Source organism: Scyliorhinus torazame, chromosome 18, assembly GCF_047496885.1.
Source record: "Scyliorhinus torazame isolate Kashiwa2021f chromosome 18, sScyTor2.1, whole genome shotgun sequence".
In the NCBI taxonomy this organism is placed as follows: Eukaryota; Metazoa; Chordata; class Chondrichthyes; order Carcharhiniformes; family Scyliorhinidae; genus Scyliorhinus; species Scyliorhinus torazame.
In genome coordinates this window covers 96,500,811-96,519,301 of record NC_092724.1, presented here as the reverse complement: position 1 = coordinate 96,519,301, position 18,491 = coordinate 96,500,811, and the positions used below count along the sequence as shown (strand labels likewise).

The following is an 18,491-nucleotide window of genomic DNA, read 5'->3' as shown; positions in this document are numbered from 1 at the left end:
AGAACCATCCAAAGTTAGCAATTTAAATCTCTTCTGTCAGATGGTTAACACTTCTGGACAATTGCCAGGTAAACCTTTAGTGGGAACTTGCTAGAGAGATTTCCTAGAGCATCATAGGGGTATCCCCTTGTTATAACCTGCCTACTTACCATTGGCTGGGGACTAATGACAATCCCACAATCCTGTGGGAGTATGAGCTTCCCCAATGAGGGGGGCGGAGAAACCATTAGTAAACTCCAAGTATAACTAAAGCTGGCCAGTTTGGAAACAGCAGGAAGGAGTGTGCAGCAAGGGAAGTTGCTGCTGTTATTGTAAATAAATGTTATTACTTTGTATCCTTAAAACTCGTGCTGGATTCTTCGTGGCCCTAAATGCGATGCAGGGGGCCCATGGAGTTCTGGACCAATGCATTATTTCATTCCTGAAAGTGCTGTGGTTGTATAATCCCAGTAAGTGAATATACAACATTAACAACACGCATGAATAATATAATTTTTTTTTTTTTAAAACGCATTTTATTCAAACTTGTATCAAAGTAGGTCACAGCAAATAAGCACCCCGGGAAACATTCTTCTCAACAATCAACTATACAGTTTGTACAGATTTTCCTCCTTTTTCACCCACCCTCCCACCCCTTCCCCATCACTCCCGCCCGGAATCTTCCCAATTTTTCACAACCCCAAAACATGTGCGCATGATTCGCTGGGCCCCGCCCACACAGCTCTCACACTCATCTGCTACCCCCTGAAAGAACCCACTCATTCTCGCCCAAGTCATATGCACCCTGTACACCACCTTGAACTGTATCAGATTCATCCTTGCACAAGAGGTCCCGTTTACCCTTCGCAATGCCTCACTCTATACTCCCCAAGTGATCTCCATTCCCAACTCCGCTTTCCCATTTCTCCTTGATCTTCACCACCCACTCGCCTCCCTGCTCCCCCAGCCACTTATATATGTCCCCAATTCTTCCCTCCCCTTCCACATCCGGAAGCAGCAATCGCTCCAGCAGGGTGTATCCCGGCAATCTCGGGAACCCCTTCCGGTCTGGAAGGGGTTCCCTAGCACTTAGCACGAAAGGATACCTGAACTCACTACCCCTCGGCAGCTCTACCCTCTCCCTTAGCTCCTCCAGACTGTCGAACCCTTCCTCCAAATAAAAATCCCTCACCTTGACCAGCCCCACTTCCCTCCACCTCCTGTATACACTATCCATTCCCCCCGGCTCAAACCCATGATTCTCGCACAGCGGCGTTAGCACCGACATCCCTTCCACCCTAAAATGCCTCCTCAGCTGATTCCATAGCTTCACCGTGGACTGCAGCACTGGGCTCCCTGAATACCTACTCGGAGCCATTGGCAATTTTGCCGTCACCATAGCCCTCAAACTAGACCCCTTACAAGATTCCACCTCCATCCTAACCCACTCTACCTCTTCTCCTTCCCACCTCTGCCGCACCTTGTCCACATTCGCCGCCCAATAATAATGAAGTAAGTTTAGCAACGTCAACCTCCCCTGCTGCCTCTGTAGCAGGGTTCTCCCCACCCTTGGCACCTTCTCCGCCCATACAAAGTCAGAGATGATTGTGTCCAGTTTCCGAAAAAAGGCCTTTGGTATAAAGATCGGGAGAGCCTGAAAGATAAACAAGAACCTCGGCAGAATATTCATTTTCATCACTTGGACTCTCCCCGCCAACGTTAAGTGCAGTTTTTCCCACCTCCCCCTCCCTCCCTCCCCCTCCTCCCTCTCCTCCCTCCCTCCCCCTCCTCCCTCCCCCCCCCCCCTCCCTCCCTCCCTCCCTCCCTGAAATTTTTCCTCCTCGCCAATCCCTCCACGGTGGGTACCCTCGAATATTCCCTGACCACCTCCACTAACTCGCTCACTAGACTGTCATGTTCCGCCCTCCTTTCCTTATTCGCACGAACCGTAAATGAGATAATTTCTCCCCGGACCACTGCCTTCAGTGCTTCCCAAAAAATGCCCGCCGACACCTCCCCATTCTGATTGAACTCCACATAATCCCTAATCGCCAACCGCACCTTATCACAAAAACCTCCATCCGCCAACAACCCCGAGTCAAACCTCCACCCCGGCCTCTGCTCTCATCCCGTATTGAATCGACTATCCAGCTAGGGGGGTGCATGGTCCGAGATAACTATCCCCGCATACTCTGCCCCCTCCACCCCAACCAAAATCTCCCGACTCACTACAAAGTATTCAATCCTCAAATACACCGAATAGACGTGTGAAAAGGAATACTCCCTTTCCCCTGGGTTCTGAAAGCGCCATGGATCCACCATACCCATCCTCTCCATAAACCCCCTCAGCTCCCTTGCCATTCGTACCCTACCCATCAACCTGGGGCTCGATCTATCCACCCTCGGCTCCAGGACACAGTTAAAATCTCCTCCCATGATTAACTGGTACGTGGCCAAATCCGGGATTGCTGCCAGCAATCCCCTCATAAAGCCCACATCATCCCAATTTGGGACATACACATTTACCAACACCACCGGTGCCCCTTCCAATACTCCACTTACAATCACATATCTCCCACCTGGATCCCTCACCTCCTTCGCACTCACAAATCCCATTTTATTGCTCATTAAAATCGCCACACCCCTCGATTTTGAATCAAACCCCGAGTGAAAAACCTGCCCAACCCACCCCTTCCTTAACCTAACCTGGTCCTTCACACGGAGGTGTGTCTCCTGCAAAAAGACAACCCCCGCTTTCAAGCTCCTGAGGTGCGTGAACACCCGCGACCTTTTAACCGGCCCATTCAGTCCCCGGATGTTCCACGTTACCAACCTTACCGGAGGCTTGCGCCTCCAATCCCCTCTACCGTCCGTCATCTTCCGCAGTTAACTCCTGCCCCTTTAATTCTACTCTGTACCTAGCCCATCCCAGATGGCCCCTTTCGTCGCCCTTGACCATGTCATCTCTCACCCCCTGCCGCGTCGCAACCCCCCCCACTCCGCTTTTCCCCTTCTCCTCTCCCTCCCCCCCCCCACACTTCCCCTTTCCCCCGGCCAAATAATAGAATTCTTAAGTGCAGACGGAGGCCATTCATCCCATCGAGTCTGTACTAACCCTCTGAAAGATCACACTACCTAGGCCCACTCCACATAACGCCATAACCCCACATAACCTGCACATCTTTTGACAGTAAGGGGCAATTTATCATGGCCAATCCACGTAACCGGCACATCTTTGAACTGTGGGAGGAAAACGGAGCATCTGGAGGAAACCCACGGGGAGAAAGTACAAACTCCACATAGACAGTCACCCAGGTAGCATGGTACCCTGAAACTATACAGCCTTTCGCTCCCTTGGAATAAAATGAATATACCATGGATCTTGGTTGTGTATTAAATTGATATGGTACCCTGGAGTTTCCAATAGTTTGCGCTACTTTTTTCACACACATCATCAGATATTGGACAAACTAGCAGAAAACGTCATGCCAAATTTAGGGCAAATCAGGTTTCCAACACCTTTTACTTTAAAAGATCACGGGCTGGATTTTCCGGTCGCCAACGCCGAAATCACGTTCTGCAACGGGCCGGAAAATCCAAATTCCTGACAGAATCGGGGGAGTTCACGACGGCATGGAACAAGTGTGCTCTCACTCGTCGGGAACTCGGTGTGGCGGATGCGGACTCAGTCCATCGCCACAGTCGGGGGAGGGCCGATCTGCGGACAGGGGATAATATATTCGGGGCTGGGGGCACTGTGGTGGGGCAGTCCGGAACGCGCGAGCCGGCCGAAGGGGGGTACTATTTTGTGGGCCGGATCCGCAAGTGGCATCCGCCATGAAGCATGCCCACGGACCCGGCAATTCTCCAGCCGTATTTGCAACTAGAGCTGGGTGCTCTACGCTGCCTGGCTGCTAGCCCCCCCACCAGAACAGGGAATCGGTGGCTGTTTCATCGTGAAATGCCACTGTTTTCACGCCAGTGTGCGGACGCTGCAGGCCGTCGCCGTGCGCATGTGTGGCCACAGACCCGGCAATTCGCCAAGCCATATCGGCAGATACAGTCAGGTGCTCTACGCTGCCTTCCTGCTAGCCCCTAGCAAAACGGGAAATCGGTGGCCATTCAGTGCCAATCTTCCTGGCGTAAAACACCACCGTGTTTTTCTGGAGACTTAGTCTCCAGAAATAAGAATCCAGCCCCACATGTACAGGGCATTGGTGAGACCACACGTGGAGTATCGTGTGCAGTTTTGGTGTTCTTATCTGAAGAAAGATGTACTTGCTATGGAGGGAGTGCAGCGAAGGTTTACCACGCTGTTTCCTGGGATGGCAGAACTGTCATATTGAGGAGGGACTAAATCGGTTAGGATTATATTCATTGGAGGTTAGACTAGTGAGAGGGGATCTCATAGAAACTTCTAACAGGATTAGACAGGGTAGATTCAGAAAGAATGTTCCCGATGATGGGGGAGTCCAGAACTACGAGTCATAGTTTGAGGATAAAGGGTAAACCTTTTAAGACTGAGGTGAGGAGAAATTTCTTCACCCAGAGAGTGGTGAAACTGTGGAATTCGCTACCACAGAAAGTAGTTGAGGCCAAAACATTGTGTAATTTCAAGAAAGAAGTAGATATAGCTCTTGGGGCTAAAGGAATCAAGGGATATGGGAGGAAGGCGGGATCAGGGTATCAAACTTGATGATCAGCCATGATCATAACGAATGGCGGCAGAGCAGGCTCGAAGGGCCGAATGTCCTCCTCCTGCTTCTATTTTCTCTGTTTCTATGTGCTGGAAGCTAGCCCCATCCACAAAGCTGGCCATGTCCCCAGTCAAATTAATCATCATTGTGAGTTTCTGTTGATCGTGACCGCTGTGGGCCTTCAAGGAAGATCTACAATTTAAGGAGTTTTTTTAGGTGCAAGGTCAAATGAAGGACGGTAGCTGAAAATATAATTTTAATTTAAACATTGTGGCAATCCTCCACTTTTTGCACCTCCCTTCTAACCCTGAAAATCTGTGGCAAGTCTCACTTACTGATACTTGTGATACGATTAAACTGCAACTGGAGAATTTGAAGATCTTGCAACCTATAAATAAAAGATGAAGTAATGTTGATCTGCTTGAATCGGATATGGATGATAAATAACATAAATTATGAATTCCATGTTGCCATACAGTCCTAGGCTAGTTTCTGATCTACATTCATCCAGTACAACAGTAAGAGGTTTTAGTACATAATGTAAAGGTTCAATGCAAGTGCAATGTACCATTCTGCAATGTAATTTGCCAAACGTTAGCTACTTAAATGGGAGATAGTTCATAGCAGTGGGATAACTTTTTTTTTAATAAACATTTTATTGAGGTATTTTTGGTATAGTGACAGCAACAAAATAAACAATATACATGAAATCATAAACATAGTGCAAAAGCCATTTACCTCTCGTACAGGTCCCAACCTTATTGACCCCCTACTCTAAACTACTCCACACCCCCCCCCCCCCCCCTCCCCACCCCCGTCTGCTGACGATTAATTTCCCGCACAGAAGTCGACAAACGGTTGCCACTTCCGGGTGAACCCTAACAGTGACCCTCTCAAGGCGAAATTGATTTTCTCCAAACAGAGAAAGCTAGCCATGTCCGATAGCCAGGTCTCCGACTTCGGGGACTTTGAGTCCCTCCATGCTAATAGTATCCGTCTCCGGGCTACCAGGGAAGCAAAGGCCAGAACGTCTGCCTCTTTCTCCTCCTGGATTTCCGGGTCATCTGGCACCCTGAAAATCGCCACCTCTGGACTCAGCGACACCCTTGTTTTTAACACCGTGGACATGACGTCCGCAAACCGCTACCAAAATCCCCTCAGCTTTGTACACCCCAAAGAATCTGCTCATCTGGACAGCTGTCATGTGGGCCCGGTGAACAACCTTAAATTGTATCAGGCTGAGCCTGGCACATGTTGCAGACGTGTTGACTCTACTCAACTCGTCTGCCCATAGACCATCCTCTATCTCACCTCCCAGCACCTCCTCCCACTTGCGCTTCAGCTCCTCGGTCTGCGTCTCCTCCAACCCCATAAGCTCCTTATAAATGTACGAGACACTCCCTTCTCCTACCCACCCTCTGGAAACTACCTGTCCTGAATCCCCCTTAGCAGTAGGAGCGGGAAGGTTGACACCTGTTTACGAAGGAAGTCCCGCACCTGCAGATACCTGAATTTGTTTCCCCTCGCCAACCCAAACATTTCCTCCAACGCCCTCATACTCGGAAAACTCCCCTCTATGAACATATCCCCCACCCTCTCAATCCCCGCTCTCCGCCATAACCGGAACCCCCCGTCCATACTCCCCGGGGCAAAGCAGTAATTCTCACAGATTGGGGCCCAGATCGACGCTCCCACTGCTCCCACATGCCGTCTCCACTGGCCCCAAACTCTCAGGGCCGCCACCACCACTGGACTGGTGGAGTACCGTGCCGATGGGAACAGCAGAGGCGCAGTTACCAACGCCCCCAAATTGGTGCCCTTACATGGAGCCGCCTCCATACGCACCCATGCCTCCCCCTCCCCCACACGCACTTCCTGATAGCAGTGGGATATCTTAATTACTCCAAGATCCAAATACACTAATCTACATATTCTTCTTCATCTGTGTATTCCTATTTTGTAAACATCAAGCCCTGAACTGGCTGGTTGTAGTGGGTTCGAATGGATTGGGACGTTCACTGAGACTTTGGGAATGACCCTCACCTCCACTCAACTCCCCTTCACTCTCTCTATTTATGCACTTGGTGAGTAAATATAGCCCAGTTCTGTAAGTTGAAGCTTTGAGCCACTGACCCAAGTATGTAGCCAGTGTGCAAGATTTTAACACTTGGCCAACTGCTGATGTTTAAGCTAATTTTTATAAGAAGTTATCTGACCTCCCCCTCGCCTTTCCTCCTACAATCTTCAATGTTTTAAAACTCAAGCTTAACATCGCTTTATTGTATTTTCAGATTGTTTTTCCAATTAATTCTTGGGATTTATGGCAAAGTTGGCACTTATTGCCTTCCCTAGTTAGAAAATGGTGGAGAAATGAAACCTTTTTCTTGAACCTCTGTAAGTGGTTTGACACAACTGAGTGGCTTTCAATGTCACTGTAGAGGTCAGTTTAGAGTCAACCACACTGACATGGGACTCCAGGCACATTTATGGGAAATGGGTATTGATGCACAATCAATGACCACTAAAGCGGGGTTGTAGTCAAACTGAAGGTTTTAATAAGCTAGATGTTTCCCCCAGCAGCTCAGGTACAGACAGAAGGCTGCAGCACGGGCTCTTATACCCCGCCTTGTAGGGCAGAGCTACCATACAGCTTGACCAATAGGAAACATACAATATCTACCAATGGTGTTCCAGCATTACCGGGTACCGTAATAGCTCTACAAAGACTACCACATTCACCCCCTGTTAAAAAAAAGAGTCCGGCGGGGGTGGTGGCTTGATATTACAACATGGTAACATGGTAGATATTATAGTTATGGAGGTGCCGTAATACCTCCGTACAGCATTTTGTAACTATTTACAGATTCACAATTAACTATATACACTTTAAAATGAAGCAATCAGTCGATCGGGGGCCCTGGTCGTCCTCTGTGATCGTCGAAGCTTTGGTGGTGACGCCGCTGGAGGTTCGGGCGTCTGTAACTCCGGGAGTGTTGCCTCGATCTCTGTGGCAGCTTCAACACCCCTAGACGGCGCTGGTGGGGAAAACGGTTGACCTGGGAAGGGAGCGTCTGCGGGTTGCGTCGGTGGGTGGGGGGGCCTAGACGGGGCCGGCGAAAGGACCGATGCTCCTGTAAGGTGCACCGGTGGGAGAGAGGGTGGGACTGGTGGCTGGGGTGTGCGTGGGGGTCCGGCGGGTGCCAGGTCTCGCAGGGAGACCGTATCTTGTCGGCCGTCGGGATACGCCACGTAGGCGTACTGGGGGTTAGCGTGGAGAAAATGGACTCTCTCGACCAATGGGTCCGACTTGTGCGACCGCACGTGTTTTCGGGGCAGGATGGGTCCGGGAGCTGCCAGCCAGGTCGGGAGCGAGGTCCTAGAGGAGGACTTCCTGGGGAAGACAATGAGACGTTCGTGAGGTATTTGGTTGGTCATGGTACAAAGCAGTGACCGGATGGACTGGAGGGTATCCGGGAGGACTTCCTGCCAGCGGGAGACTGGGAGATTCCTGTCCGTTACCCCGGGGTTTGTAACTGGTCGTCCTGCTCGAAGCGATGACCTTGCTGAGCAGGAATTGACACAGTTCGTTGCTCATAAAGGAGGACCCCCTATCACTATGTATGTAAGCGGGGAACCCGAACAGTGCAAAGATGCTATGGAGGGTCTTGATGACGGTGGTTGCGGTCATGTTAGGGCAGGTGAATGGGAACCGGGAGTACTCGTCAATCACGTTCAGGAAGTACGTGTTGCGGTCGGTGGAGGGGAGGGGGCCTTTGAAGTCCATGCTGAGGCATTCAAAGGGACGGGAAGCCTTTATCAAGTGCGCTTTCTCTGGCCGATAGAAGTGCGGTCTGCACTCCGCGCAGATTTGGCAGTCCCTGGTGGCTGTCCTGACCTCCTCGATGGAGTAAGGCAGATTGCGGGACTTGATTAAGTGGAAAAGACGAGTGACCCCCGGGTGGCAGAGGTCCTCGTTGGCACATGTGCCGCGGGACAGGGCATCAGGAGGCTCGTTTAGCTTCCCGGGACGATACAAGATCTCATAGTTGTAGGTGGAGAGTTTGATCCTCCACCGCAAGATCTTATCGTTTTTTATCTTGCCCTGCTGTGCATTATCGAACATGAAAGCAACCAACTGTTGGTCAGTGAGGAGAGTGAATCTCCTGCCGGCCAGATAATGCCTCCAATGTCGCACAGCTTCTACTATGGCCTGGGCCTCCTTCTCGACTGAGGAGTGGCGGATTTCTGAAGCATGGAGGGTACGTGAGAAGAAGGCCTCGGGTCTGCCCGCTTGGTTGAGGGTGGCCGCCAGAGCTACGTCAGACGCGTCGCTCTCGACCTGGAAGGGGAGGGACTCATCGATGGCGTGCATCGTGGCCTTTGCAATGTCTGCTTTGATGCGGCTGAAGGCCTGGCGGGCCTCTATCGACAGTGGAAAAACTGCAGATTGGATCAGGGGACGGGCCTTGTCCGCATAGTTGGGGACCCACTGGGCATAGTAAGAAAAAAACCCGAGGCAGCACTTCAGGGCCTTGGAGCAGTGGGGGAGGGGGAACTCCATCAGGGGGCGCATGCGTTCAGGGTCGGGGCCTGTAACTCCATTTCGCACTACGTAGCTGAGGATGGCTAGGCGGTCGGTGCTAAACACGCATTTATCCTTGTTATACGTAAGGTTAAGGATCTTTGCGGTCTGGAGGAATTTTCGGAGGTTGGTGTCGTGGTCCTGCTGGTCGTGGCCACAGATGGTGGCATTATCGAGATACGGGAATGTTGCCCGTAAACCGTACCGGTCAACCATTCGGTCCATCTCGCGCTGGAAGACCGAGACCACGTTAGTGACACCGAAGGGCACCCTTAAGAAGTGGTAGAGCCGCCCATCTGCCTCGAAGGCAGTGTATTTGCGGTCACTAGTGCGGATGGGGAGCTGGTGGAAGGTGGACTTAAGATCCACCGTGGAGAAGACCTTGTAATGCGCGACCCTGTTTACCAGGTCGGATATGCGGGGGAGAGGGTACGCGTCCAGCTGCGTAAACCTGTTGATGGTCTGACTGTAGTCGATGACCATCCTATGCTTCTCCCCGGTCTTTACCACCACTACTTGAGCTCTCCAGGGACTGTTGCTAGCTTCAATGACTCCTTCCCTCAGTAGCCTTTGAACCTCTGACCTAATAAAGATCCAATCCTGGGCTCTGTACCGTCTGCTCCTAGTGGCGACGGGTTTGCAATCTGGGGTGAGGTTCGCAAACAGGGAATGTGGAGCGACCTTGAGGGTCGCGAGGCCGCAAACAGTGAGGGGGGGTATAGGGCCGCCGAATTTGAAAGTTAGACTTTGGAGATTACACTGGAAGTCTAAACCTAGGAGTGTGGCCGCGCAGAGGTGGGGAAGGACGTAGAGCCGGTAATTTTTAAACTCCCTTCCCTGGACCGTGAGGTTTGCTACACAAAACCCCTTTATCTCTACTGAGTGGGAACCGGAGGCCAGGGAGATTTTCGGATTAACGGGGTGGACGAGGAGAGAACAGCGCCTTACTGTGTCGGGGTGTATGAAGCTCTCCGTGCTCCCAGAGTCGATTAAGCAGGACGTCTCGTGCCCGTTGATTAGTACTGTTGTTGTGGCAGTTGAGAGTGTTTGAGGCCGGGACTGGTCCAGGGTCACCGAGGCTAATCACAGCAGTTGAGTGTTCTCTTCGGGCGGTGTGCGGTCAGCCGAGCTGGGGTCCTGGGAGTCCATCCAAGATGGCGGCTCCCATTGGTTGCACATGGCTGAGGGTGCACAAAATGGCGGCGCCCATCAATCGAACGTGGTGTCTGCGGGCAAGATGGCGGCACCTGGGGGCCGCATGTGGCCCTGGAGGAGGAAGATGACGGCGCCCGCTGGCCACGCGGGGACCATGGAGTGGTTTGTGGTGGCGGTCCGCATTCGCCACCGGAGACAGCGGCGACCGCACGGGCCTGGCATACCACCACGAAGTGGCCCTTTTTACCACATCCCTTGCAGGTGGGTGCGCGGGCTGGGCAGCGCTGCCGGGGGTGCTTGGCCTGCCCGCAAAAGTAGCAGCGGAGCCCCCCGGGGTTGCCAGGCCGCCTTGCAGCGCAAGCTTGTGGGGGGATGGGAGATGTCTCGGGGTTGGCTGCGGAGGGGTTCCACGCTGCGCAGGGGGCTGCCGCGCAGTCGGGAACGTAAGCGCGGGCGTTTCGGGAGGCCACATCCAGGGAGCCTGCAAGGGCTAGGGTGTCTTTTTCCAGCAATCACTGGCGGATTTGGGAGGACAGCATACCTGCCACGAAAGCGTCCCGGATCAAGAGTTCTGTGTGGTCGCTCGCCGAAACTTGCGGGCAGCTGCAGTTTCTTCCCAACACCAGGAGCGCACGGTAGAATTCTTCCAGCGATTCCCCTGGGATTTGTCGCCTCGTTGCTAGCAGATGTCGGGCGTAGACCTGGTTTACCGGGCGAATATAATGTCCTTTTAGCAGCTCCATTGCTGCATCGAAGTCGTCCGTGTCCTCGATGAGGGTGTAAATTTCCGGGCTCACCCTCGAGTGCAGGACTTGCAATTTCTGTTCTCCCGTGGGTGTGTTTTCGGCTGTTCCGAGATATCCTTTAAAACACGCCAGCCAGTGCTTGAAGGTTGCCGCTGAGTTCGCCGCGTGGGGGCTGAGTTGCAGACAATCCGGCTTGATTCGGAGCTCCATCCTTTTAAATCTAGCTTATTAAATTGATGCACAATCAATGACCACTAAAGCGAGGGTGTAGTCCAACTGAAGGCTTTAATAAGCTAGATGTTTCCCCCAGCAGCTCAGGTACAGATTGAAGGCTGCTGGGGCGGCACGGGCTCTTATACCCCGCCTTGCAGGGCGGAGCTACCATACAGCTTGACCAATAGGAAACATACAATTTCTACCAATGGTGTTCCAGCATTACCAGGTACCGTAGTATCTCTACCCAGCCTACCACAGGTATTTCTTGATTCACCTCATCTTTTTTTTAACTATTTGGAGTGGTGTGCTGCAGCACAGGATTTCAACCCTTCTCTAGGTTTTTGACTAATAATAACCAATCCACTTGCACACTCCAGTTTACGTCACTTGTGCTGCATACTTTTATTCATTAAATTGATAAGGATTACAGGAACCTGGAACATCTGGCACATCACATTCATGGCATTCACAATGATGGGCTGTATTCGCCAGTTCCCCAGCAACGTGTTTCTCAGCTGCTCGCCGTTCGCTGGCGGTGGGATTCTACCCTACCACTTCTCATCAGTAGGATTTGACATTGTAACCAACACTCGCGGCTGGGAAACCCACTGGCGGGGGTGCGTAGCCAGCGGGAAAACAGAATAGCCACTTTGGAGAAACGCTCCACCAACAGCCCCCCCCACCCCCAATAGTTGACAGTACATAGATCCCCGAAATGCAAAATAACAAACCTCATCTCTTGTGGAACCCCTCATCTGCCCCCTGAGGGCAATTTTCACCTTCCCAAGATGTAAGAACTCCATCAGATCCTCCAGCCACGCCGAGGCAGAAGGTGGAGAAACTGACCTCCACCTCAACACAAACCTGCCTGCAAGTGATCAAAGAGGCGAAGGCCAAAACATCTGTCCCCTTGCATCTGTCACTCCGGCAGGTCCGACACCCCGAATATGGCCTCCCGGGGACTTGGCTCCAAATCCGCATGTCTGCGTGGGTCTCACCCCCACAATGCAGGGTAGCTGGATTGGCCATGTTAAATTGCCTCTTAATTGGAAAAAAAGAATTGGGTACTCTAAATTTATTATTTTTTTTAAATGATTAGCCGAGCTTCTCCCACACCGGTCACAAGTATCCTCTACCCCCTCAATCAGCCGGCACATCCTTGACTTTGTCAAATGCACCCTGTGCATCACCTTCAACTGTATCAAACCCAGCCTCGCTCACGAGGTTGTGGCAATCACCCTCCGCAGCACCTCGCACCACAGTCCCTCCTCCAATGCCATCCCAAACACTCCTCCCACTTGGCCTTAACCCACTCCATAGACACCTTGGGCACGATTCTCCACTACCACGCCGGTTGGGAGAATCGCCTGGGCCGCCAAAATTTCCGGGGACGCCAGTCCGACGCCCTCCCGCGATTCTCCCAAGCGACGGGAACGGCCCGGTCGAGTTCCGCGGGCCGGAGAATCGCCGGAGACACCGAAAATGGCGATTCTCCGGCACCCCCGCTATTCTGAGGCCCGGATGGGCCGAGCGGCCAGGCCAAAACGGCGGGTTCTCCCCGGCGCCGTCCACACCTGGTCGCTGCAGTCATGGGCGGTGCGTGAACACTGGGGGGGGGGGGGCGGCCTGTGGGGGGGCGAGGGGGGATCCTGCACCGGGGGGTACCTCAAATGTGGGGTGGCCCGCAATCGGTGCCCACCAATCGTCGGGCCGTCCTCTCTGAAGGAGGACCTCCTTCCGTCCGAGGCCCCGCAAGATCCGTCCCCCATCTTCTTGCAAACCCGCGCATGCGTGGATGACGTCCGTTATGCGGCGCCGGCCGCGTCATCTATGCGGCGCCGCCTTTACGCGGGCGACAAGGCCTGGCACGTGCAGATGACGCGGCCCCGATACTGGCCCATTGTCAGGGCCTGAATCGGTTGGGACCGGGACCGTTCCGCGTCGTCGTGAACCTCGACGGCGTTCACGACGGCACGGCCACTTCGACGTGGGAGTGGAGAATCCCGCCCCTTATCCTTCACCAAAATCCTCCCATAAATCGGCAAGATGACCTCACCTTCCAACCCCTTACCGAAAGCACCTCCTCCAGCAATCGGAAAGGTCAGAAAAACCTTTCCACCAAAGTCTCGCACCTGCATATACCAAAAACCCTCCTCACCCGAAAATACAAATTTCCCCCTCAACTCCACCAAGCTTGCGAACCGCCCCTCCAAAATCCTTCATCTCCTTCATCCCTTTCTCTTCCCATCCTCAAAACCTTGCATCCATCCACCAAGGCTCAAATCCATGATTTCCCTGGATTGGAGTCAGCCTCGACCCTTCTCCCAACCCAAAGTGCTGCCGAAATTGTCTTCAACGTGGTAACAGCCACAGGACTTCTCGAATACTTCCCTGGGGCAAACGGATGCGGTGCTGTCGCCAACACCTGCAGACCCGACCTTCTATATGAATCCGCCTCTACAGTGCAGCATGGTTTTGCAGTGGTTAGCACTGCAGCCTCAAGGTGCCCAGGACCCAGGTTCGATCCCAGCCCCAGATCACTGTCTGTGCAGAGCCTGCACATTCTCCCCGTGTGTGCGTGGGTTTCCTCCGGGTGCTCCGGTTTCCTCCCACAGTCCAAAGATGTGCAGGTTAGGTGGATTGGCCATGATAAATTGCCCTTAGTGACCAAAAAGGTTAGCTGCTGTTACTGGGTTACGGGGATAGGGTGGAGGTGTGGGCTTCGGTAGGGTGCTCTTTCCAAGAGCCGGTGCAGACTCGATGGGCTGAATGGCCTCCTTCTGCACTGTCATTTCATTGATTCTATGAATTGGGAAAATGAAATGAAACCACCTCCATCCTCACCCACAAAGCCTCCACTTCCATACTCCAACACCTTCTCCGTGTTCGACGCCCAGTAATAATACAAGTTCAGAAGGCCCAAACACCCCAATTGCCTGCCCGTCTGAAGTGCCACCTTCCTAATCCTGGTTACTTTCCCTAGACGAACCCAACCGTTAGAAAACGACTTTGGCAAAAATACCGGCAGGCACTAAAATAAGAATAAAAACTGCGGCAAAACGTTCATCTTAACTACCTGCACCCGACCTGCCAGCGACAGAGGAAGACTGTCCCACCTTAATAAATCTACTTTCACCCTCCTGACCAGACTCGTAAAGTTCAGCTTCCGAAGCCGCACCCAATCCCGGGCCACCTGCACCCCCAATTCTGAAATGGGTTGTTTCCACCCGAAACGGCAATCCCCTCCCACTCCAACCCCTACCCCTGGCGAAGACACCACAAAATACTTACTTTTCCACAAATTCAACTTATATCTTATAACTTATTTAAGCGAAAACTTAATTTCGTAAGCAGATCCATTATATGCCCCACCGAATAGCTTGGTTCCGAAATATATAACAGCTGATCATCCATGTACAGAGACACCCTGTGCTCCACATTCCATGCCCCCCCCCCCCCTCCCTCACTATACCCTTCCATAAATCTGAACACCTCAGCGCAATCGCCATGGGCTTTATTACCAGCACAAACAGGGGGCATCCCTACCTCATTCTCCGATGCAGCGGAAAGTACACTGAATTCATATAATTCGTTCGCACACACGCCATCAGATCCTTATACAACAATTTCACCCAATCCCAAACTTCTCCAACACTGCAAACAGATAACACCACTCCACCCGATCAAATGTCTTCCCCGCACCCAACGCCCTCACCAGCTCCAATTCCCTTTCTTCTGCTGAAGAAAGCACCACATTCAGCAGTTGCCGCAAATTCAACGACAACAGCCTACCCGTAACGAACCCTGACTGATCCTCCCCAATTATGAAAGGCACCCCTCCAACCTTAACACCAACATCTTCACCGGTATCTTGGCATCCACATTCAACAGAGATACGGGTCTATATGACCCACACTCCACCAGATCTTTATCCTTTTTAAACAACAATGAAATGGATGCCTGACCCATTTTTTCCGGCAAGGCCCCCCCCCCCCCCCCCCCCCCCCCACACATACACACACACCCCACCTCCACCGCACATGCACCCCACCTCCACCGCACAAACACCCCCCCACCACACATACACACCCCCACCACATAAACACACCCCCACCACACATATGTTTTTAAATTTAGTGTACCCAATTATTTTTTTCCAATTAAGGGGCAATTTAGCGTGGCCAATTCACCTACCCTGCACATCTTAGGGTTGTGGGGGTGAAACTCCACACAGACAGTGACCCAGAGACAGGATCGAACCTGGGACCTTGGGGCCATAAGGCAGCAGTGCTGACCACTGTACCACTGTGCTGTCCCACCACACATATACAAGCCCCACCACACATACACACGCCCCAAACACACATACATACCAACAACCCCCTGCAAAAAAAAACACCCTGCCACAAACACACACAACCCCTGTTGCTATCTTTATTTTTAAAAAAATATATATTTTATTGACATTTTTCAAACAGAGATTTTCCGTTTTTACAACATAATAAAGAAATATGCATTAAACGTTATTTAAATAATATATTAAACTAACAACAAATGAAAAAAAGAGATAAACAAAAAGCAAATATCAACAACTGGCAAAAAACAAAAACACAGGATAATATCCCCCCCCCCACCCCGGGTTGCTGCTGCTGTCCTTTCTGTTTTTCCATTATCGTTCCGCGAGATAGTCAAGGAACGGTTGCCACCGCCTGGTGAACCCCTGAGCCGATCCTCTTAACGCATATTTTATTCGCTCCAGTCTTATGAACCCTGCCATGTCGTTTATCCAGGCCTCCAAGCCCGGGGGCTTCGCTTCTTTCCACATGAGTAGAATCCTTCGCCGGGCTACTAGGGACGCAAAGGCCAGAACGTCGGCCTCTTTCGTCTCCTGCACTCCTGGTTCTTTTGCAACCCCAAATATAGCTAACCCCCAGCTTGGTTTGACCCGGACCCCCACCACCTTTGAGACCACTCTTGCCACACCCTCCCAGAACTCATGCAGTGCCGGACACGACCAGACCATGTGGGTGTGGTTCGCCGAGCTTCCCGAGCACCTCCCACACCTATCCTCCACTCCAAAAAACCTGCTCAGTCTTGCTCCCGTCATATGCGCCCTGTGTAGAACCTTAAATTGAATCAGGCTAAGCCTGGCACATGAAGTCGAGGAATTATCCTGCTTAGGGCATCTGCCCACAGCCCCTCTTCAATCTCTTCCCCCAGCTCCTCTTCCCATTTTCCCTTCAGCTCCTCTACCATCGTCTCCCCCTCGTCTCTCATCTCCCTGTATATTTCCGACACTTTACCTTCTCCAACCCATGCCCCCGAAATCACTCTATCCTGGATCCCTTGCGTCGGGAGCTGCGGAAATTCCCTCGTCTGTTGCCTCGTAAATGCCCTCACTTGCATGTATCGGAAAGCATTCCCTGGTGGCAACTTATATTTTTCTTCCAATGCTCCCAAACTCGCAAACGTCCCGTCCACAAACAGGTCCTTCAGCTTCCTAATTCCTGCTCACTGCCAACTTTGAAATCCCCCATCTATCCTCCCCAGGACAAACCTGTGGTTATTCCTTATCGGGGACCACACCGAGGCACCCGTCACTCCCCTGTGTCGTCTCCACTGCCCCCAGATCTTCAAGGTCGCCACCACCACTGGGTTTGTGGTGTACCTTTTCGGGGAGAACGGTAGCGGCGCCGTCGCCAGTGCTTTCAGGCTTGTTCCCTTACAGGACGCCATCTCCAGCCTTTTCCACGCCGCACCTTCCTCTTCCCTCATCCACTTACGGACCATCGACACACTGGCGGCCCAATAGTAGTCACTCAGACTCGGCAGTGCCAATCCCCCTCTGTCCCTACTGCGCTGCAGGAACCCCCTCTTTACCCTCGGGGTCTTTCCCGCCCATACAAAGCTCGTAATGCTCCTATCCATTTTTTAAAAAAAGGCCTTAGGAATCAGGATGGGGAGGCACTGAAACACGAAAAGAAACCTCGGGAGGACCACCATCTTGACCGCCTGTACTCTGCCCGCCAATGACAGAGGCACCATATCCCACCTCTTAAAGTCCTCTCCATCTGCTCTACCAGTCGCGTCAGGTTAAGTTTGTGTAGGGTTCCCCAGTTCCTGGCCACCTGAATCCCCAGGTATCAAAAATTCCCTGTCACTCTCCTCAGCGGCAAGGCATCTATCCCCCTGCCCTGTTCCCCGGGGTGCATCACAAAAAGTTCACTCTTTCCCATATTTAATTTATATCCCAAGAACTCTCCAAACTCCCTGAGTATCTGCATTACCTCTGGCATCCCCTCTACTGGGTCCGCCACATATAGCAGTAAATCGTCTGCATATAGTGATACTCGATGTTCCTCTCCCCCTCTAAGCACCCCCCTCCACTTCTTAGAGTCCCTCAGCGCTATGGCCAATGGCTCAATTGCCAACGCGAACAGTAACGGGGACAGGGGGCACCCCTGTCTTGTACCCCTATGTAATCGGAAGTACCCCGATCTTTGCCTATTTGTAATAACGCTTGCCACCGGGGCCCCGTACAGGAGTCTAACCCATCTAATGAACCCCTCCCCGAACCCAAATCTCTTCAGCACCTCCCACAAATAGTCCCACTCCACTCTATCGAATGCCTTCTCTGCATCCATCGCCACCACTATCTCTGCCTCCCCCTCCGGTGGGGGCATCACATTCACCCCCAGCAACCTTCGTATATTGGCGTTCAATTGTCTCCCTTTAACAAACCCTGTCTGGTCGTCATGTACCACCCCTGGGACGCACTCCTCTATCCTTGTCGCCATCACTTTGGCCAGCAGTTTGGCGTCTACATTTAGGAGGGAGATGGGCCTGTATGACCCGCACTGCAGCGGGTCTTTGTCTCGTTTCAGAATTAACGATATCATCGCGTCCGACATTGTCGGGGGTAGTGTCCCCCTTTCCTTAGCCTCATTGAAGGTTCTCGCCAGAAGCGGGGTCAGCAGGTCCATATACTTCCTGTAAAATTCCACCAGGAACCCATCTGGTCCTGGGGCCTTCCCTGCTTGCATGTTCCCAATTCCTTTGATCACCTCCTCCACCTCAATCTGCGCCCAAGATCTGCCACCTCCAGCTCCTCCACCC

General features: G+C 52.3%; 1 protein-coding gene across 5 annotated transcripts in view; it reads right to left on the bottom strand.

Moving 5' to 3' along the window:
- LOC140395380 (uncharacterized) overlaps positions 1-18,491 on the bottom strand; it is a 242,299-nt gene that overhangs the window by 174,679 nt on the left and 49,129 nt on the right. For all 5 annotated transcript variants that reach the window (XR_011936169.1, XM_072483075.1, XM_072483074.1 and 2 more), the window contains exon 5: positions 5,012-5,064. Coding sequence is in view for 4 of the 5 variants with exons in the window: in XM_072483075.1 (XP_072339176.1) it covers positions 5,012-5,064 (53 nt within the window). In the remaining variant the exon portion in view is untranslated. The remainder of the gene's footprint in view (positions 1-5,011; positions 5,065-18,491) is intronic.